Below are 21,776 nucleotides of genomic sequence, written 5' to 3'. Positions count from 1 at the left end.
GTATCTTATATATAGATTATGAATAATATGTGTACATAATTAAAAAAAATGCTTATTAATTTAGCTTAAAATGGTTATTAATCTCCTTGATTATCATAACACAATTATAATATGGACGGTCTCACGGGTCGTATTTGTGATACGGATCTCTTATTTGGGTCATCCATGAAAAAATATTACTTTTCATATTAAAAATATTACTTTTTATTGTGAATATGGGTAGGGTTGACCCGTCTCACAGATTAAGATCCGTGAGACGGTCTCACATGAGACCACTCTAATAATATAGCCTCAAATTTTATTTACTTTCAAATATAAAATATAAATAAACACAAATTTTACTCTTAAAGCTAATAATGTCTATTTTATTTTGAATTTTTTTATTGCAAGAGGGGGTGAGGTGTTTTACTTTCGCCATATTCAAACCCTGGCTCATTGATTTATTTATATTCTCATTTGAGTACATTCTGGAACCTACGTGTCTAATTCAAGCTCAAAACAAATCTTGTTCATTGTCATGTCATGTTAGGACTAGGTCCACAACGATCCATATATTAGATAATAAAGATTAAAAAATACAAACGAAAACTAAAGAAGATCATAGTTCCAAATGACAATATTTTTATTAATATATTTTCAATCTCTACTTCGGCCGAAAAATCATTTGATTTAAATGTTACTGGGAAAAGAATCCCAGACTCGAACTAACAATCAGAAAATGCAATATGCTCTCTTGCAGATAGTATCTTCAACTGGTTGCCTCCTTGAGATATGCAATTAGATCAGCACGTTCTTGAGGTTTCTTCAGTCCAGGAAAAACCATCTTTGTTCCTGGTATGTACTGCATCCATGGAGAGTAACCAGATTAAGTTACCAAAGGCTGTACTTTAGATTGACATGCTTCTAGTGGACGGTCATTTTCGGACACCATGTAAATAGCAAAGTTACTAAAGGCTGTATTTAGATTGACATGTTTGAAATTGCATGCAAATGAAATTTGTAATCCAAATCCAGCACATGTTTGACGACAAGTAAAAATTGAGAATTTGCAGTCATCTTTCAAATTCAATGTATAGTTAGATAATCTACGGGTGGTGAATTTGAGTTTCCCATCAGAACATCACTTCAAATCCAATGATTTTCTTTAATACAAAGTTCATTGTCAGATCCAAATACAAGCTAAGAGTATGTGACTCGGTATAGCAGTGTAGACATTATCTGACACAATCTGTTCCGTAATTACCCAAAGAAACATGTATTATGGCATGTACAAAAACTCTAATAAATCACATGATAGGAAATGATCTTTTATTAAAAAGAAAATCAGAGAAACTACAAATTGAGGGGAAACTAGTCACATTCAACCTCATGATAATAATAATCTATGCATGAATATCAGAACCCTCAAGACCAAATAAAGAAGTGGTTCTTGAATTGGAATAAGAGTAGAAGGAACACTACATATGTAATGGTTTTAGACGAGAGAGACGTGCGGACAACACATTATGTCCCAAGTTATCCCCTCTATCTTCGAAGACATAATAGAGCCTCAGGTCATGGCCCCATTTATCGAATTATAATTTAAAAGACACTACGAAAATTCAAAAACAAATATTAAGAGATGTGCAAATTTTAATTATGCTTGATATTAGAGAAGCAATGTTATTATAAATTAGAAACCATGTTGGACGGCAACCGGTGCTATATAGGCAGAGACAGACTCCGTCAGGCTAAGAAGAATTACACACACCTTGAAATAGACAGAACTTGACATTTGACAAAACTAATTTGTAGGATAACTATGAGAAGATGGATCCACATAATGACTAGATACACAAGAAAAGAAAGAAATTTAACAAATCACATGTCTTTGAATGCACGTGTACATACCTTCTTAGGATTAAGCAAGTAATCATAGAGCGTATTCTCTCCCCAATGTACAGCCATGTTTTTGTTGGCAGCGGAGTAAGAATACCCAGGGGTAGTGCCAGATTGTCTATCAAAAAGGCCATTCAAGTTCGGTCCTGGAGTTCCAAAACAGATGAGAATTTTCTCAAAGCACAAGTACGAGACCACCATTCCCCACAAATGAAGATATCAATATCACCCAGAATGATAAATATGCAGCCACCGTGATTGATTGGCAGCCAGAGCATAGGTTTGGGGGCAAACTATTTCATTTTTATTTTGAAATTTAAAACTTTGCAGATTGTACCTACACCCCAAAGCAGTTGAACTGAATTCGAATAAACATCTCATTCCCAACAACAAGCTCAATTATGAGTCAATGACGCTAGCTGCACTGGCTAATGAAAGAATAAAACAGCAAATTCCCTATCATTAAGGTTACCGAAGGGCCCGATTCGTAGAGATAAAAGCAAACAAATATGAAATAATTAACAAGAGATCTATAAATGTATTACACGTAAAAAAAACATGTATTTTGATCAATCGCAGCACAACGTTTGAAAGTACGGATCAATCAGGCATCACCAAATCGCAGATGAACAGATCAATAAAAAAAAGGATGAAAATAACAGGGAGAGGGGAAGGACCTTGTTTGTGGCCGGCGCCTTTGTCGACAGTATGGCACTGAGCGCACTTGGTTCTGAAGATCTTCTCCCCCGCTTTCGCATCGCCCGGCGGTGCTTCGTTGAATGACGCCATTTAACTTCCTCTCAAGTAAAACAGATGCGATTTGTCTAGGTTTCCGAATGGATGGCCTTTGAATGTGTGAGTGTTGGTGAGATGCAGCAAGGAAGCAAGAATTCTGAAGGGAGAGGATCCCCTACTGTGGACACAGAAACAGCACACCGTACTGTGCATCTAAAATATCATAGGTTTGGGTTCTACCAAATTATTATTATTATTATTATTTCCTTATTTTGTTGAATTAATTAATTAGGACAAGACAATGGAAATAATAATTATATATTATTTTTTAAACAATCAATTAATTGATGTAAAGTGTATTACTATTGAAAAAAAACATAAAAATTAAATTATATCAAATCTTTCGATAGAATAATTCAATGATAAATTAATTAATAATTTGATTTAAAATATTAAATATGAACAAAAAATTTAAATAAAATATAAATTTTTAAATAACTATTTATAGTAAATTCGTGTTAATTTTATTTTGTATAAAATAATATTTATATATAGTTTAATTCTATTAAGTCAAATTAATGATTTTAAATTAATTATTATTATATCTTTACTAGTTGTTAAAAATTTCTTCATATCATTAATGTGAACTTAACGATATAATAATTTTGATTTAATAGTAACCATATACATAATTCAATAATAATAATAACAATACATCATTAGTTTCTATTTATTTCAATTTTTCAAATATATTATAGAGATTAGATAAGCCAAAATTGAGAAATTAGAAGTATGTTTCAATATGGAAACAATAATAAATAATTCTTATATTATGAGCCTTCAATTTAGTTGACGTTATAACAACATGAAGAGTAGGTCTCTTGTAAGACGGTTTCACGAATCTTTATCTGTGAGACGGGTCAACCCTACCGATATTCACATTAAAAGTAATATTCTTACCATAAAAAATATTACATTTTCAAGGATGACCCATATAAAAGATTCGACACACGAAATTGATCTGTGAGACCGTTTCACAAGAGTTTTTGTGCAACATGAATTATTTATTTTTGATTTCAGATTTAAATATACTTTGAATTTTCATAAGTTGTCTTGTCTAATCTTTGTACTGTTTTGAAAAAGTAAAATACTTGGAAGCTAATGATATATTTTATTATTTGTATCAGTTTATTGTTAAATCAAAATTGTTAATTTAAATAAATGATACTAAAAGATTGTTACAACTAGTAAAAATATTATTATTAATATAATAAAATTTATTTTTAAAATCATTAAACTTAATAAAATTAAACAATATATATTATTTCATACAAAAATAAATTTTAAAAAAAATTAATATAAATAAATATTTAAAAATTTTCCCTTTGGTTAAATTTTTTTGTTTAGATTTATTTTTTAAGTAAAGATAACTATTAATTTATCAGTGATTTATTATATTAAGAGATTTTGGTTTAGTTTAATTTTTATAAGTTTTTTAAAAAAGTAACAGTAATACATCTTGCATGAATTAACTGATTATTTAAAAATTAATATATAATAATTATTTTTATCTATCTTATCCTATTTAATTAATTGAGCAAACCAAAATGAAGGAAACAAAAGTTTAAAAAAAGAAGTTTTGACACTACAGCACAATATGCTGTTTCTCTCTCCACAGTAGGGGATCCTCTCCCAATTCTGAAATAGAAGTCGGCAGAATAAATTTATAGGGCCAAGAGTTTTCAAGGACAGGTCGGCAAGTTCTACTTGCCTACGTTAGACAGAAAAAAAATCTTGACATGTAACTAAGAAAATAAATGCTATTCTACAAAGGAGAGTCTAGGTACGCGGATTAATTAAGATTTCATTTCAGTTATTAATCATGAGTTTGATTCATCTTATTTTATTAATACGTTCAAGGCGATTTATTTGATTAGCATCGTTTGTAATTTATTATATTAGTTCGAAATTTTGGTTATTAATCTTTTTAATCATCAACATTATAATATGCCTCAAAATATATCTACCTTGGAAAAACATTCATTATCTTTTTTGTTTCAACTTTTTTCCATTACACTCTCAAATGTTACATCTATTTTGTTTCAACTTTTTTCCATTAAAAGAGTGGGTGAGGCGAACAATTAACTACCTTCCAGCACTTAGGCTGTTTTTTTAAATTTTATTTTTATAAATATTTAGTAATATTATATATTAAGATCTTTAAATTATTTTTAATTTTTTTATTTTAAGATATTAAATCATTGTTTGATATAGGAGGAAAGAAAATGACTAATAAAAAAATAAGATGATTTTTTTTTCCTTAGAATATTAAATTATTATTTAAATTAATCAATATCATCATTGTTATTATCCTCTTTTTCGAATATATTTGTGAAGTTTTCTTACTCTAAATCGCATATGAAAATAGAGTTTGATGTGTTGTGACAAACCAACAAACCACATTTCTTGATGGACTTTGGTTTAAGGTCTATAAAAAAGGAATCTTTTGTTTTTAATTGGATTTTTAATTAAAAGACTAAAACCTTTTTTTTAAAATAAAATAAAATAAAATAAAAGTTTTAGCCATCTAAACTGGTCGACTAGCACTTTCTAGGCTGTCGGTCGTCGCTTTAGCCGATTTTTAGAACGGTGGAATTTAGTCTCTAATCTAATTGTCAATCCTACAAGTGAGATTTAAACCTATTATTATACAAGTCTTGGACTCATCCTGCAACCAAGAAATATTCGTTGGTGTTTTGCTTGTACCATAAAATCAACCAACCAATCTCACAGTGCAAACAAATACTGAAGATCATAGTTCCCAATGACAGGATATTTATTAATATATTTCTGCCTTATTAAAAATTCAAATTTCACATCCAATTTCTCTACTGCTGGCATGGACGAACAGATAATGAGCAACCGATTAAAAATTCAAAATTTGCATCAAAATTTCTCTACTGCTGGCACGGACAAACAGATAACGAGCACAGCTTAGAATAGGGAATCTCTTATTCGGTGAAAAATCATTTGATTTAACTGTTACTAGAAAAAGAATCCAGACTGGATCCAACAATCAGAAACTGCAATATGCTCTCTTACAGAGAAGATCTTCAACTGGTTGCCTCCTTGAGATATGCAATTAGATCAGCACGTTCTTGAGGTTTCTTCAATCCAGGAAAAACCATCTTTGTTCCTGGTATGTACTGCATCCATGAAGAGTATCAAAAATATTAGTGAACACTGGACACTTTAGACGTTTCTAGTGTTGTTTACAGGCGCCATTTACATAGGAAGGTTACCAAAGGCGGAATTTAGATTTGACATGTTTGAAATTGCATGCATAAAATCCATCATCCAAATCCATCACGTATGTTTGGCAACAAGAAAAAAATTGAGAATCTAGTCATTTTTCAAATTAAATATATCCCTAGTCAATCTACGGGCGAATATTCATTGTCAAGTCCAAATACAACCTAAGAGTATGTGACTTGGTATAGCAGTGTAGACATTCTCTCACACAATCAGTTCCATAATTACCCAAAGAAACATGTGTATTATGGCATGTAAAAAACTCTAAAGAATCACATGATAGGAAATGATTTTTTATTAAAAAGAAACAAAGAGAAACTATAAATTGGGGGGAAACTAGTCGACATTTAACCTCATGCTAATAATGATCTCCGCATGAATACCAGAGCCCTCAAGACCAAATAAAGAAGTGGCTCCTGAATTTGAATGAGCAAAAGGGAACACAAGAAGAAATGGTTTTAGACGAGAGAGAGGCGTGCGTACAAGAAGTTATCCCCTCAACCTTTGAAGACATAACAGAGCCTCAAGTCATGGACTCGGTTATGAAATCATAATTTAACACAAAATACAAAAATTCAAAAACAGAGAGATAATAAGAGATGTGCATATTATGCTTTATAATAGAGAAGCAATATTATTTAATTGTTATAAATTACAAACCATGTTGGGCGGCAACCGGTGCCAATGAGAAATGTATGGACTGTGGAATTATTCACTTCCTTGGTTGGCAGAAATTTGAAGATGCAGTTAAAAAGATACTTTAATTCATGCAAAAGATGATTATATAATTGTTTTTTCGCAAATAGCTGATACTCAAAATTCAGAGAGTTCACGGAACACCAGTCATGGTATGATCGTGGAAGTTAAACTTTGAAATCGTATTTATATGACAAATATAAACATATGCTTTTACAAAAAGTGAAATGGAATCTGCAAAAGTGAACATAAGTTAAGGTGTAATAGTTTATTCAAAATAAAATAATATGTAAAATTTTCATCCATGTGTAATGTATTATTTCGACGTTCATTATTCAATAATTTTAGATGCACGAATATTGTAAAATAAGATAAAATAGAAAAATAAAAAGATAAAAATAACACAGACATCCACTCCATGGAAAAATGAAATACTTTCAAGGTCAAGTCTGTGTATCAGAAAATGTGCAGAGACGGACTCCGTCAGGCTAAGAAGAATCACACACAAACATACACACACATTGAAATAGACAAAACTAATTTATAGGATAACTATGAGGAGACAGATCTGCACAAATGTTAGATACACAAGAAAATAAAGAAATTTAACAAATCACGTATTTTATATGCATCTGTTTATACCTTCTTCGGATTAAGCAAGTAATCGTAGAGTGTATTTTCCCCCCAATGTACAGCCATGTTTTTGTTGGCAGCGGAGTAAGAATACCCAGGGGTAGTGCCAGATTGTCTATCAAAAAGTCCATTCAAGTTCGGTCCTGGATTTCCAAAACACGTGAGAATTTTCACAAAGCACAACTACGAGACCATAATTCCCTACAAATGAAGATATCAATATCATCCAGAATGATAAATATGCAGCCACCAATGGTTAATTGGCAGCCAGATTATCATTAAGATTCGGCAAACTTTTTTATTTTTTTTTTAGAAATTTAAACTTTATAGAGAACCTACAACCCAAGCAGTTGAACTGAATTCAAATAAACATCCCATTCCCAACAAGCACAATTATGAGTCTATGACACTAGCTGACTTGGCTAATAAATTGTTTTTTGTAGCTTTTCCTTTTCATAATATCAGCTACTTACAAATATTTTTTAGACCTGATCTTACAATGCTAAATCATTAGATTTTATTTCTCTCACTTTCCTCAACAAAATCCAAATCTAAATCCAAAAGTCGTATAATTGAATACATAATCAAATAAAACAGGACAATCATTTTTGTGGTAAATATTGCATTTTGCCACGTACTAGGTTTCTGGATCAGATATTTTTAAGTACAGTGACAAAAAACACCAAGAATTTGAATTAATGAAAGAATAAAACAACCAACTCTCTATCAACGAGGTTACCTCATAAAACATCGTGCTCGATTCGTCGAGATAAAATCGAAACAGAATAAATAATTAACAAGAGATCTATACATGTATTACATATATTTTTGGTCCATCGCAGCACCACGTTGAAACTACAGATCAATCAGGCATCACCAAATCGCAGATGAACAGATCAATAAAAAACGATGAAAATAACAGGAAAAGGGGAAGGACCTTGTTTGTGGCCGGCGCCTTTGTCGACAGTATGGCACTGAGCGCACTTGGTTCTGAAGATCTTCTCCCCCGATTTCGCATCGCCCGGCGGTGCTTCGTTGAACGACGCCATTTAACTTTCTCTCAAGTAAAACAAATGCGATTTGCCTTAGGGTTTCCGGATGAGTGAACGGTGATACAGGAAGATAGCAAGAAACGGAGCCTCCAGGCTATTTTATTGGCACATCTCATTATACTTTGCTGGTTTCGGTAGGCTGAATATTTTATATTTATTATACGAGTGGGTCTCACGTGAGATTTTCTTACGGATCATAATCTCTCACGTGACATTTTCTTATGGATTATAATCTGTGAGACGGATCAACTCTACCCATATTCACAATAAAAAGTAATACTCTTAACATAAAAAGTAATACTTTTTCATGAATGACCCAAATAAGAGATCCGTCTTACAAATACGACCCGTGAGACCGTCTCTAACAAATTTTTGCCTTTTTTATTATTGTTATTTCTTTAAGGAAATAAAAAAAACTATTATATGATGAGAATCTATACGATCTGATTATTTGGTATTGTACATCTTTTTTTATCATTTATTATTATTATTTTGACTTTTGCCTAAAAAAATAACCAATTAATATTAAAAAAATGATTTTTTTTATATTAACTAGTTAAAATTTAAGTTTTGATTTATTAAGTTCTCAAATTTTGTTTTGGAATATTAAGTTTTGATTTTTGATTATTTTGGTCAATTTTATGACGTACAATATATAATTTTCAATGTCTCAATATCACATCAATAATTAGGCAAAATAATGGTAAATTAAAAATTTAAAAATCAACTTTTAAAAATTAATAAACCAAAACTCAAAATTAATATACTAATAACTTTGTCGATGGCAAACAACCTAGAAATTAGTTGAATTAGGCCCCTAAAAGACTGTTCAACTGTAATATTACTTGATATTAAAAAGATTGAAGCGTTCGGAGTTGTACATCACTTATTTTGCGTTTGAATTCAAGGTAAACATACAAATTATTTAGGGACATCGAACCTTTTTTATATAAAAAAAAAAAGTCCAATTTTAATTGAAGTTTGGCTGATTTCGTATTCACGTGATAATTACTCAATAATTCATAAATGAATTTTACTGTAAACAATGTTGCTCTAAAAACAGAGTTATGTTTGATCTCTACCGCAGCAAATCATCCCATCATCAGAACGGGTAAATGTGTTGCCCCATAAACATATAGGTAATCAACCGACCTCAAACAAGATTACTAACATAGATGAAAACACGAAATTAAAACGAACAGCCCTGATCATAAATAAGCTGTAAATTTGTCATCGGAAGGAACAATTCAAAAAAGAGAACCACCAAAAAAAACAGGGGGAGGAGCGACAAAACAAACCACTATATCTCGATCCAAAATTAGCCACACAAAAAAAAATCCTTATTCATCTAAAAATCCTTTACAAACAGATTCAAGTTCATCACAAAAATATTCTTCACCGAGAACATTTTGGCAGTAATTAGTGTCCCGGTGAAGTTTCAGCAATATTTAGTGTACCGGGCCTTGAGCTGTAGGAATCATTGGCCAGCCAATCTGTCTAGGCTGGCCAGGAGGAGTCGAAGTGAAGAGACTCAGCTCCACAAAACCTGTTCCCGAAGACTCCTCTATCTCCATTGTACGAAAAGAAATTGACCCACGATTTGCTGAAGCAGCTGAGTCTCTTGCAGGGCTAGCCATTATAGTCCCACCAAGCGGGGTCTGATTAGCAATTAGAGATATAGTATCGTTATATTCGTTTGTTCTCCTCCTCAAAGATAGAGAGTCGGCAACAGGAAGGTAAACGAGCATGCACATGCCCACACAGGCACAACATAAAAGGGAAAGAAAAGCTATGAAGGCTATGGCATCATAAGTGAGTGTTTCTGGCCCAGATAGGACGGATAAACCGAGCAGAATAACTCTTAACGGGAAAAAACTAGAAATCGAAAAGATTAATGTGTACACTCTCTTTTGCAAACCCTTGTTGATGACCAGATGAAGAATTCGCCTACCAAGGCAGAATAAGTAGGCAGTTAGCACGGTGGCAAAAAGACCAAGAAACATGGTACTCAACAAAGGGTAAGTGCAGAGGATAACATCACTGTTGTTTATTTCAGATGCAGTTCTGATGAAATAAGAAGGTAGTTTGGAATTCCTGTGCTTCTTATACTCTGGTCCGATTAGAATAACTACAAGCTGAAGAATAAATATGGGGAAGCAATATAGAAGAATATATCCAGCTGTTTTTGCGTTCCACTGCCTGCTTAAAGTTCCAGATCTCTGTAAAGATGCACGAAGAAGGAAAATGAGGGTGAGAAACAGGCATGGTTCTGCGAATCCCAGGTTTGATACGATATAACATTTGCAAATATTTTCCTGCCATCTCAAACTTAGAGCATTCAAGACTCGCCCGTTGCGTCTCAACAGTTTCAACCTAATAATCTCACCAATACCCCACCAAACAGCAAAAAAGATGAATGTGATTCTGATAATCCAAGGACCACTAAAATAACTGAGCTGAATAAGGCTTCGATCGCGGATCCGATTCCGGAAGTAAAAGGAATACACAATGCAAAACAAACCTAGAAGGAATAATAGAGCAACAAGACAAATCGTCGCCACACCAAGTGCATCACCAACAAATCTCGTCAGGGGCATTACCCAAAGCACGGATTCCACGCATGCTCTCCGCCAACATGAACACCAATATACCGTGTTGAGTACAAGATCCCTCTGAAAAGCTGAATACGATCTGAGTACTGTCGAAAACAACTGTTCAAGGCTCCTACTGACTCCAAAACAACCATATAAGGTCACTTGATAGAATATTTAGGCGTTCCTCGTGCTAAAAGCAGGAAAAGGTCAGAATTCTGAGTTTATCAAGGTTTTTTAAAGCCTCTATGGGAGTTGGTTCGATATCCTCTGCAAACAGTAAGAATTGAGGAAACAAGTGACCTTCAAGGACAGCACCACAAGTCTGACAATCTACAATGTGAATAAAGGCACAAAATCATAAATTCATGTTCCTGCAAAGAACACATTAAACAGCTGAGCAGCTTTAAATAATCACATAAGATGAATGTTTCCTTCAGCAATCGATATTAAATAGATGCTAAATACAGATCACATCCTACGATCATGCACGTGTATGAGATGGGATGCATTTACTCCCATATTCCAATGGGGACACAAGTTAGATGCATGAGGCACCTTCCCTACCCCCTACAATACTAACAGCAGTTTTATGATCCTGTCATGACAAGAACAAAATTAACCTACGAATACTGACGGTGCAAAGCAAAACAAATTACATATGAAGAGAATCTAGCTGCTGGAAGTCCATAGAATGATGATCAAACAAAGCTAGTTACACAGGACAGAAGAAAGTGGAAATGGAAATGATAAATAATATGCAATAACACATGATTAAGCAATCAAATTAAAACCAAGGCGGTCAATCACAGCAGTCACTGAAGCAGTCAAATACTAAACATATAGCAACCTGCACAACCCATCAATTGCAATAGATATTTGTGAGTGCACTACACAATTAAGAAAATTCAAGATTTATTCAAAATCTGACAAAACTGGAAGATTTTCAAATGTGGTAACTTTCATTATTAAATTCAGATATCCAGAAATTAAATATTAAATTAAATAATTAATTAAATGTGTCTCGATACACAATCTAAAATTAGGAAACAAACTAAAACTTCGTGGAAAAACACAGTTGTAACATGCAGTATATTAGAAGATAAACTTAAAATTAGATACAAATATGATATCCCTTTACTATGTGGCACCACGATACTCGACGGTTAGGAATATAATCACTGAAAAACATCTCAAAGATTTCAATGGACATACCTGATCGCACAAGTGAAGCTAGTATAATTTAATAATACCGCAAAGTTTTGATAGCAAAGAGACATACTAGAAGCAATAAATGGAAATTGAATTTATTGGCCAGCGCAAAACATAAATATTCTTTATAAAAACAAATTACCATGATCCATCATCCATCATACTTTTAAAAAGCTTCCATCCAATATGAACACTTCACATGTGGCATCTCTAATTAGAAATTGAGGAAAGACAGATATCAAGATTCAGAAATTTTCATGTCATCAGAATTCCAGAAAACATACAAACACAGAAAAATCCAACAGCCAGAGATACAATGAGATACTTATTGATAAAAAAAATTGCAAGAAATGGAAATATAGATTCCCCTTCAGTTAAACATTTAAACTTTCCATGCATCAAAATCAATTAGCTCCTTACACATACAAACACACACACACACTCACTCTCTGACACACATAACTCATTGATCCATTCCATAATTCTTAGTTAAGCTAACTCTCCACTACAAAATTAAACATATAAACAAGGGAACAAGCATATGATAAAAATAAACGACTTCAATTCATGCTTACAATTTACAATAATAAAAAAAGCAATCAATTCATCTCACAAACACCTACATTAGGATTAAAAATCAAAATCCACCAACTTCACAATCAGAAAACCAAAACTCTCCATACACACATCACAACCGTAACATTCACGGCTCTTCTCCAAGAGGAAAATAAGCATAACAAAAATGGAAAGAAAACAAGCCGTGGCGATAAATTAAAAGAAAACAAAAAAATATTCGCAAAACCAGCACCATTCGTACAAAAACAACAATGAAGCAACCGAAGATAAAATTCTAAGAAAAAAACAGATATAATAAGATCAGGAGAAAGCTTACAAGTTCCCAATCAACGATCCAACGATCCCAAACTCAGAATGCGAAACCCGCCTGTAAATGCCAAAAAACCTAGAGAGAGAAAACAAGAACTCAACAGAGGGAAATTTGCTGTATGTGAAAGAGAGAAGGGGGAAAATTGTAAGGTAGAGAGGACTAGTCTTCACTTTGTTGCTGACAGCCTGTCGCCAGCAAATGATCCATACTCGTCCAAAAAGAAATTATACACATTATGAAGGACTACAAATCATAAAATTCAAAACTTGATGGGGGTAATTTTGTAATAATTAAGTAATTGACTGGGTTAATGCCAATTTTGAATATTCCGGGGGTTTTGATTAGACAGCCTGTACACAGCTGGACGGGATGCTTACGAAGCTGGAGGCTCGGGTGGAGTTCGAGCCTAGCTGTCGTATCGGTTGGGCGGCCTTTGCGGTGAATGTTCTTCCATGTATTTTATTAGTTGTAGCCGTCGATATTTTGATGAGTCTGCAACAGCCGTTGGATTTGTACAGATTTTTTTATTTATTTTTCTGAGAAAATGTGAGTAGATGTTTAATGTTTTGACTTCTTATGTATTGTATTAATTATCAGACAGCTGCTACTCTAGGATTCCAACAAATTGATGGTTGCAAATTTTTTATTACTTATTCTTAATCACAAACTCGTATAAAATTATCTCACAAACTCATATAAAATTATTTTACAAATGAGACAAATATTTTATCCAATTCGACTCAAAAAAATATAGATAAAAATTTATATGAGACTGTCTTACGTATTGTATTTTATGAGATAGATTTTTTATTTGGGTCATCCATGAAAAACACTGACAAACTAAGGATACTCCAATACAAAAACTAATATACAATCACATTTCAAAATCAGATATTTTAAAAAATATAGAATTTTTTTGGCTCTTCTTAAATATCCATGCCTTCTCAAACATACATATCCTAAATATCCATGTGAACAATGTCTAGCTAGATATGCAAACATAATGTAACCAAAGCCTCATCTTTGTGGGAAAATAATTTGGGGCTCAAACCGAGTTATGAGATTGTGCACCACTTCCCGCAACGGGATGACCAATGATTCATGTATGAACTCATTTTGCGATTGAATATTTTGTTTTTTAACATCGGTCAAAATACACATGAGAATGTCATTTTTTAATATTAAATTTGCTCCAAAAACAATTTTAAAAATTTGGAAACCTTTACTTGCACGATGAAACCACGAGTGTGGTTATCAAAAAAAATTCCTACATTGTTAGAGATTTATTGATTAGAAAACTTAATAGTTAGAATCGAACAACGGATTCATGCAGACACCGGATAAATTAAATGTAGATTTGATATATAAATAGAAGATAAATAATAAATATGCTTTTAGCTAAGCACACTTATGATACTCGACTTTGTTAGCTATATAAATGTTTTTTCTTTGCATTGGTGCATAATAATTGTACGAAACATTTACTCTGATTTTTGTTCATGAAGATCTTTAGATTTCGCACAATTTCATTGCATTTTAACATGGTATCAGAACATAGGCTTTCGGTCCTTTTTTGATCTGCTCTTCGATTTTTTGTTTTTTAAATCATTACTCCGCGGTAGTGGGGATTCGAGAATCTGTACGTGAGCACTATCAATTTACTTCAATTCGTTAGCTATTTCGATCGTTGGTGTTGTATTGGATTATGAATTTTGTCTCGAAAGGAATTTTGGAGGAATTGTTTATGCAATTGACGTATCTATAGTCTGGCCGATCTCAAGGAGCAATATGATAAATTTAATGGTTCAAGGATTTTTTTTCCCTCGCACGAGAAATTGGAAGGTTGACACAAGCTAGCAATACCGTATCTAGTTTCTATTATAGGCTGAAACAATTATGGGATGAATGTTCATATTTGGTTGTGTTTCCTTCGTGCAAATGTGATAGATCGAAACGATATATTGCGCATGATCAACAACATAAGCTATTGCTATTTTTTATGGGAATAAACGAAGGTCATACCAAAATTTGAAATCAAATCTTAACGATGAGCTCTTTGCCTTCTATAGGTCAAACATTTTTTATCATATCGGAAAAAGAACAACACAAGTCCCTATCTACAGCTGAAATGCCATAAACAATGTTTTTCTCTGTACAAGGCAAGTCAAATAATATGAAAAAAAATGTTTTGACATGTGACTATTGTCATTGGAATTGTCACACTAGGGAATTCCCTTATAAGCTTGCCCTACAAAAAAAATATGTTAGCTACGGTTTTTGTGATAAAATAAACCGTCGTTAATCAAATTAGTGACGGTTTTAGTGATGACTTTTAACAATGTCTCTGAAGTCATTGTCACTAAATATTGCGACGATTTTGAGAAACTAAACCGTCACTAAATTAGCGACGGTTTAGACAAAAACGGTCTCCCATTTAGCGATTGTTTAGACAAAAACCGCCGTCCATTTAGCAACAGAATATGACCCAAATTGTGTCTACTTAGCGACGGTGTACCAATAAACCGTCGCTAATCCGCGACAGTTTTGTCAAAACTCGTTGCTCATTAGCGACGGATTTATCAATAACAATAGCGACGGTTTATTCAAAAACTGTCGCTCATTAGCAACAGTTGTTTTTATATTCCGTCGCTAATTGTTTCGTTTTTATTTAAAAAAAATGTTGTTTTATAATTTCTTAAAATAAAATTTATTTTTAAAATTATTAATACAAATTTATTAAACCGTCGCTATTGGCGACAATTTATTTAAATCGTCGCTATTTTTAAAACCGTCTTCGAGTTAAATCTTCGACGGTTCATAAAACTATCGCTATTAGCGCATTTTTTTGAAAAAAATGTCGCTAATTATAACGATAGTTCTTAATACTATCGCTAATTAGCGTCAGTTTCAGCAAAAGCGTCGCTAATCAGTGACTGTTTCAGCACAACCTTCACTAATTAGCGACATGCCTCGACCGTTCCCTTGCAATGTCGCTAATGAACGACGGTTTTGCTTAAATCGTCGTTAAATGTTAAATAGTCGCTAATGATCGACATTTTATAGATTGTTGATAATATTTGCGACGGTTTTGCGACGGTTTTGCCCAAACCGTCGCTAACACCTGATTTTTTTTTTAGTTTTGTTGGTAAGCGTAATTCGTAGTTTCGAAGACTTTTCGTAAGGCATTAAAGGTGCAGTAAAATGGGTAGGTCACGGCTTCCCACGTATTCTTTTTCCCTCCCTTGGTCCGAATGCCGGATTGACTGACTTGCTTTCCTCCCTGATTGGCTTTCTTGCCTGGAATGACTTCCCGAAGGAAAGGATTATCTTTTCTTTTCTAAAGGTTATAGTTGAATGTGCTCGGAGTACTATCACTACCGGGATTCGAGCTGGAAGACGACGTCCGCTTTTCTCTGCCCGAAACCCAAGAAGTTGTCCCCGTCGGTTGTTGGAACGACGCGAGCCGGGTCGAGACTTCGCCGATTGAGACCGAGCCATAGGTTGTATAAAGCTAATAATGGCAATAAGAGACATAATAGAAAGGCTTACAAGAATAGTACCTTTTTTTTTTTAAGAATAGTCCTTAAAATCATAGGTCATTTGTAAACTTGATTAATGGTGCACAAGTAGATGCTTCACTTTTCACCAACACAGAGGACAAAAGCATTATTGTTGTCTCAATCTTCACTGCTCAATATGTAGAATTTTTGAAGATGTTGGGAATTTACAAGGTTCGTTTTCTAGCTGAACCAATAATTAACATGGCATGTATATCTGTTAAATCATTTTTTATCTCATTGGATAATTGACAGTGGTCCAAATAAACATATGGTTGATGATTATAGTCTATTGCGGAACTCTAGTTATGTGGCAACTCTCCCTAGGTCTGTAAGATTGTCAAATGATAGCAAGGCTCATGTGAATAAGATATCATATTTTTTGTGAATATCTGAATCGTAATATTATAATTATATCTTACTTGCAGTAGCGAAAACATGTACAATTCTCAATTTTACAAAAGATAAAAAAATATTAATTCAACAAAAAAGTCGCGATCTTGCTAAGTCAACATTTTTTTCCCAATTTTAATCATATTCGGAGTCCTAAAATCCTGTAGCTGGATTTTACCATAATCAGAAATAAAATAGAGGTTAAGTCTTTGGTGTCTTTGTGAGATAATAAATTGGGTTTATATATAATTAACAAATAAAAGATAATATATTAGTTTAGTAATTCAATATGAAATGATATATATAAGTGATAACGTATCGTTATGAAAATATCTTGTCAAATGACATGCAATATCTATTCAGGACTATGAAGTGAATATCATGGGCTAAAAAAGTGGTTCCCACCAACATTCAGCATAACACTTTTCTCCACGTACTCGAGTAAAAACAGTATAATCAATCATTTACAAGCTAAAGTGAATTCGCATTTTCAAGCTGTGTCTGGTGCACTAGAAATCTTGTACTTGGTAGAGAAAATCCCACATCGATAGCTTATTTTTTTGTCTTGATTTCAATATCAAGTTAAGATAATTTTTTATAAATATAAATTGAGTTATTTTATACTGATTAAGATCGGTAGCGAATGTTGGAACCTTTAAAAGTCATTTTTGAGCTTAACCTTTTCAGGTTACTTTTGAACAACAATGAAAATAACATTGCAATTCTTACACCATTCACGTTCATCGCACACTTACCGTGCACACATTTATGAGCACCGATGAGGTGTCACTCATTCATTGGATGCGCAATTTTCCTATATTTCATCACATCTAATGGATGAGTGACACCTCATCGGTGTTCATAAAGGTGTGCACGATAGGTGTGCAGGATATCAAAACTTTATATATATATATATATATATATATATATATATATATATATATATATATATATATATATATATATATATATATATATATATATATATATATAGGGAATTGATACCCTGGGCGCCCTTTGGTGAGCGCCCAGTGGGCGACAGCTGAACTGTCGCCCACATGTGCAGTTTATTTTTTTTTAAAGATTTGACGTTTCGCGACGGTTTTACAAATACGTCGCAAATGGCGACGGATTTGAACAAACCGTCGCGAAGCCCACATGTGCAGTTTATTTGTTTTAAAAATTTGACGTTTTGCGACGGTTTTAAAAATCCGTCGCAAATGGCGACGGATTTTAACAAACCGTCGCGAAACGTCAAATTTTTTTTATAAAAAGAAAAGAGGGGACAGAGGGGCGTTCCCAAATTTCGTGTCCCACCTTCGCCCAACAGCCCTTCTCCCACCTACGCTCAAATCTTTACGTTAAGAAGATTGAGCGAACTTCTGGAGCTCTCGTGCGGGGAAATATTCCGACGACATCAGAAGGTAAATCGATGTAGTTCTAAATTTCATATTCCGAAGAAATTTCCAATTTATGATTTTGAAGGTTTCCGGTGTATTGGCATACATGTTCTTTAATGTTTGTGAAGTGTAAGTCTGCATATTTAATTAATTGCACTAGGAAATGGTGTTGATGATCTAGCTATTTATGTATCTGGAGTATTTATAAATTTATTCATTTCTAGTATGTTTTGTTAAAATATATTTTATACTTGATGTTGTTTCTCATATGATTATATTGTTACCGTCGCTAATCGTGCTCGGTTAATCCCCAGACAATCCTCGCCAGCACCTTACCGCCCGCAAAGATTTTCGAGCACCACCCCACGTCTGCCTAGCGCCACTGTAGATGAAATGGATCAATATAGTGGAGATGAACAATCGTACATCCCCCAAGTCGGTGATGATCAGAAACCCCAGATTGGTATGAGATTTGATTCGTTAGAGGATGCATTCTCATTCTACAACCAATATGCCCGAGAATCCGGTTTTAGCGCGAGAATGAGTAATAGCAAGAAAAGTAAGAAAACAAACGAAATTGTATGGAAGAAATTTGTATGCTTTAAAGAAGGGCATACAGATGATATTCGATGGAGCAAACAGACAAAAAAAGATCAACCAAGAAAAGAAAGAGCCCGTGGTGAGACTAGAACCGGATGTTTGTCCAAGATTTCAGTTGTCAAGGAACAAACAGGTCCGGGTTGGGTTGTCAGTACTTTCGTTGAAAGTCATAATCATTCATTATCGACTCCGTCGAAGGTGCATTTGTTACGCTCGCATCGCGGTATTTCTGCATCAAAAAAAATGTTGAGTCAACAATTTGCAGAAGCCAATGTGCCAACTTGTCAACAAATGAGATTATTTGAGATAGAGTCTGGTGGGCCTGAACATGTAGGTTTCATAGAAAGAGATATCAGAAACTACGAGCAAAGTGTTAGGGATGAGCATAAGGGTATTGATGCAGAAACATTGGTCGATTTCTTCGAATCTGAGAAAGAGAAGAATTCATTGTTCTTTTTTGATTATGAGACTGACTCGGACAACAGATTTACCAGGTGTTTTTGGACTGATCATGTGTCAAGAAGGGCATACACTGCTTTTGGTGACGTGGTTGTGTTTGATACTACATACAACACCAACAAATATGGGATGATTTTCGCACCATTTGTAGGAGTTAATCATCATCATCAGACCATTCTTTTTGGTTGTGGATTGTTGAGTGACGAAAAAACAGATTCTTTTGTTTGGTTGCTTAATAAATTCCTAGAAGCCATGTGTCAAGGTGCCCCAAACTTGATTATCACTGACCAAGATCCGGCTCTGACGAAAGCCATATCACAAGTTTTTCCTCGAACAACACATCGATATTGTTTGTGGCATATACTGAACAAATTCTCTGAGAAATTAAACCCAATGACTTTCCGTGATCACTACGAAAGCATAAGGAATGCCATTCTACATTCCTCCACAGATGAGGAATTTGAGAGTTCCTGGGAAGCTGCTATGTCTAATGCTAACTTGGAATAACATGATTGGCTGTCGTTGATGTTTGATTTGCGACATAAATGGGTGCCAGCATATTTTAATCATGTATTTTCTGCGGGTATGTCAAGTAGTCAGCGGTCCGAAAGTTCACATGCTTTTTTCAAGAGATATATATCTAGCAAGAACTCATTGATGGATTTTATCATTCGTTTCAATAAGGCACTCCGGCACCAAAGACACAATGAGTTAGTTGCAGATCATGTCGATATGAATGAGCGTCCCAAGCTACAGTCCAAATGGCCAATGGAATCTCAGATGGTGACGGTTTACACGAAAAAGAAATGGTTGGAGTTTCTAGAAGAAATGAGTCAGAGTCATGGTTATTACGTGCAAACAGAATCTGTGGGAAATGAGTTTGGGATTTACAAGGTAATGAATTTTCAAGCTTCTTCTTCTTCGAAACCAAGAGTGCTTACACATGTCATACAAGGGGATGATATATTGTGCAGTTGTATGAAATTTCAGTTTGAGGGCATTCCATGCAGGCATATGTTAGCATTTTTTCGTATAAACCAAGTCTTTCATTTGCCTGATAAATATATACTGAAACGTTGGACGCAAGCAGCAAAGAATGTAGAATTTTTTCCTACAGATGAGCCAAATGTGGTTGAAGCTCCAGAAAGATGTTTGATGTCAAGACATTTGAGGTTATCCTATAAAGCTTCTGCATTAGTTGATATTGCATCATTGACTGTTGAGGGAACAAATTTCTTGAATGCACAGTTTGATTATATTGGCAACAAAATGAAAGATTTGAATATGACTACAACAGTAAGCGGTGGAAGTCAATGTAGAAGAGCCACAGATAGGGCTGTTGATATCGTTGATCCTCAAAAAATTAGAACAAAGGGATGTGGGAAGAGATTAAAGTCATCAAAGGAGAAGGCAACCACACAGGGAAGAAAATGTCGTGGGTGTGGACGCCGAGGTGTGCAGCATGACAAGCGTAACTGTCCAAATTTGCAAGACGGGTATGTGTTTATCAACAATGTAAATTTTTAGTATTTTTGTATATATTTGGTTAATCATCAAAATTAATATATGGTGGCATACTCAACGTTCTTCAGGTCAACTATTAATAATAAAAACGAAGAAGAAAGCTCAGATGACGAAGATTTTGGATCGATAGATGGTAATTTAAATCTCTAAATATATGTTGTTAATCATCAATATTTTTTTTATTCATAACTGTTTTGAATTTTACAGGTTCTAACAACTGGATTTGATAAAGGTTATTATTTTATCAAGTTGAATATGTGCGATGGGGTAACCATTTTATAGTGCTTTATCAAACCTCTGTCGTGGATGAAACATCGAGCTTTGAGGTTTCTGTCACCATGAGAAGGATCCTCTGCTTAATTCAAGAATTAGCATTGTAGAATTTTCAAATTCAATATGATAACCATTCTCTGTCAAGAAATCTTGGTGTTTTAATTTTCCTGCTGCCATATTGTTGTATCGTTCTCTTTCATATGACTTATGGAACATGTATAAAAACCCGCTGTGGTCGACGTAAAACATCATGTTTGTGTCGCGTAGTAAATTATTTCTAATTTCCACCTGTCTAATGCATTTGTGGGCTGTTGGGCGAAGGTGGGACACGAAATTTGGGAACGCCCCTCTGTCCCCTCTTTTCTTTTTATAAAAAAAATTTGACGTTTTGCGACGGTTTGTTAAAATCCGTCGCGTTTTGCGACGGATTTTTTAACCGTCGCAAAACGTCGAATTTTTAAAAAAATAAACTGCACATGTGGGTTTCGCGACGGTTTGTTAAAATCCGTCGCCATTTGCGACGGATTTTTAAAACCGTCGCGAAACGTCAAATTTTTAAAAAAAAATAAACTGCA

General features: G+C 33.8%; 4 protein-coding genes across 9 annotated transcripts; 1 reads left to right on the top strand and 3 right to left on the bottom strand.

The window, feature by feature from the left end:
* Positions 1–523: 523 nt before the first annotated feature.
* On the bottom strand, positions 524–2,775 carry LOC140841998 (cytochrome c-like). The gene is made up of 3 exons (XM_073209780.1): positions 2,556–2,775; positions 1,891–2,024; positions 524–841 (listed from the first exon to the last, which is right to left on the bottom strand). The coding sequence occupies exons 1-3, from the start codon at positions 2,665–2,667 to the stop codon at positions 749–751; spliced, it is 339 nt and encodes a 112-aa protein (XP_073065881.1). The 5' UTR covers positions 2,668–2,775; the 3' UTR covers positions 524–748.
* Positions 2,776–5,428: 2,653 nt separating this feature from the next.
* LOC140841997 (cytochrome c-like) lies at positions 5,429–8,441 on the bottom strand. Its single transcript, XM_073209778.1, has 3 exons — positions 8,192–8,441; positions 7,264–7,397; positions 5,429–5,819 (listed from the first exon to the last, which is right to left on the bottom strand). Exons 1-3 carry the CDS (start codon positions 8,301–8,303, stop codon positions 5,727–5,729), a joined length of 339 nt encoding a protein of 112 aa, XP_073065879.1. The 5' UTR covers positions 8,304–8,441; the 3' UTR covers positions 5,429–5,726.
* A 1,054-nt stretch (positions 8,442–9,495) lies between these two features.
* Positions 9,496–13,160, bottom strand: LOC140841995 (uncharacterized). 4 transcript variants are annotated; one of them, XM_073209776.1, is made up of 3 exons: positions 13,002–13,156; positions 12,252–12,319; positions 9,496–11,271 (listed from the first exon to the last, which is right to left on the bottom strand). In XM_073209776.1, exon 3 carries the CDS (start codon positions 10,901–10,903, stop codon positions 9,755–9,757), a length of 1,149 nt encoding a protein of 382 aa, XP_073065877.1. In that variant the 5' UTR covers positions 10,904–11,271; positions 12,252–12,319; positions 13,002–13,156; the 3' UTR covers positions 9,496–9,754. The 4 variants fall into 4 exon arrangements, with proteins under 4 accessions (XP_073065877.1, XP_073065878.1, XP_073065876.1 ...); XM_073209777.1 differs by having other exon boundaries at positions 9,496–11,230; XM_073209775.1 differs by lacking the exon at positions 12,252–12,319 and having other exon boundaries at positions 9,496–11,230; positions 13,002–13,160.
* A 5,048-nt stretch (positions 13,161–18,208) lies between these two features.
* LOC140841994 (protein FAR1-RELATED SEQUENCE 5-like) lies at positions 18,209–21,536 on the top strand. Of its 3 annotated transcripts, XR_012120300.1 has the most exons (4): positions 18,210–18,369; positions 18,660–20,900; positions 20,997–21,061; positions 21,136–21,536. XR_012120300.1 is itself a non-coding variant. In XM_073209773.1 (3 exons), the coding sequence occupies exons 1-3, from the start codon at positions 19,930–19,932 to the stop codon at positions 21,153–21,155; spliced, it is 1,056 nt and encodes a 351-aa protein (XP_073065874.1). In that variant the 5' UTR covers positions 18,223–19,929; the 3' UTR covers positions 21,156–21,534. The 3 variants fall into 3 exon arrangements, 1 of the variants encoding a protein (XP_073065874.1); XR_012120299.1 differs by having other exon boundaries at positions 18,209–20,900; XM_073209773.1 differs by having other exon boundaries at positions 18,223–20,900; positions 21,136–21,534.
* The last annotated feature ends 240 nt before the right edge of the window (positions 21,537–21,776 follow it).

Source organism: Primulina eburnea, chromosome 9 (genome assembly GCF_022965805.1).
Source record: "Primulina eburnea isolate SZY01 chromosome 9, ASM2296580v1, whole genome shotgun sequence".
Lineage (NCBI taxonomy): Eukaryota > Viridiplantae > Streptophyta > Magnoliopsida > Lamiales > Gesneriaceae > Primulina > Primulina eburnea.
Note: the sequence above shows the minus strand (reverse complement) of the source record. Positions and strands in the feature narration are given on the sequence as shown.

Bases quoted from the DNA above. Each gene is read 5' to 3' on its own strand.
- LOC140841998 (XM_073209780.1), bottom strand. From the start codon at position 2,667: ATGGCGTCATTCAACGAAGCACCGCCGGGCGATGCGAAAGCGGGGGAG. The intron at 2,025-2,555 runs GTCCTTCCCCTC...TTGGAACTCCAG, and splicing joins AGGCGCCGGCCACAAACAAG to GACCGAACTTGAATGGCCTT. The intron at 842-1,890 runs GTATGTACACGT...CCATGGATGCAG, and splicing joins ACTTGCTTAATCCTAAGAAG to TACATACCAGGAACAAAGAT.
- LOC140841997 (XM_073209778.1), bottom strand. From the start codon at position 8,303: ATGGCGTCGTTCAACGAAGCACCGCCGGGCGATGCGAAATCGGGGGAG. The intron at 7,398-8,191 runs GTCCTTCCCCTT...TTGGAAATCCAG, and splicing joins AGGCGCCGGCCACAAACAAG to GACCGAACTTGAATGGACTT. The intron at 5,820-7,263 runs GTATAAACAGAT...TCATGGATGCAG, and splicing joins ACTTGCTTAATCCGAAGAAG to TACATACCAGGAACAAAGAT.
- LOC140841995 (XM_073209775.1), bottom strand. From the start codon at position 10,903: ATGCCCCTGACGAGATTTGTTGGTGATGCACTTGGTGTGGCGACGATT.
- LOC140841994 (XM_073209773.1), top strand. From the start codon at position 19,930: ATGTTTGATTTGCGACATAAATGGGTGCCAGCATATTTTAATCATGTA. The intron at 20,901-20,996 runs GTATGTGTTTAT...AACGTTCTTCAG, and splicing joins TGTCCAAATTTGCAAGACGG to GTCAACTATTAATAATAAAA. The intron at 21,062-21,135 runs GTAATTTAAATC...TGAATTTTACAG, and splicing joins AGATTTTGGATCGATAGATG to GTTCTAACAACTGGATTTGA.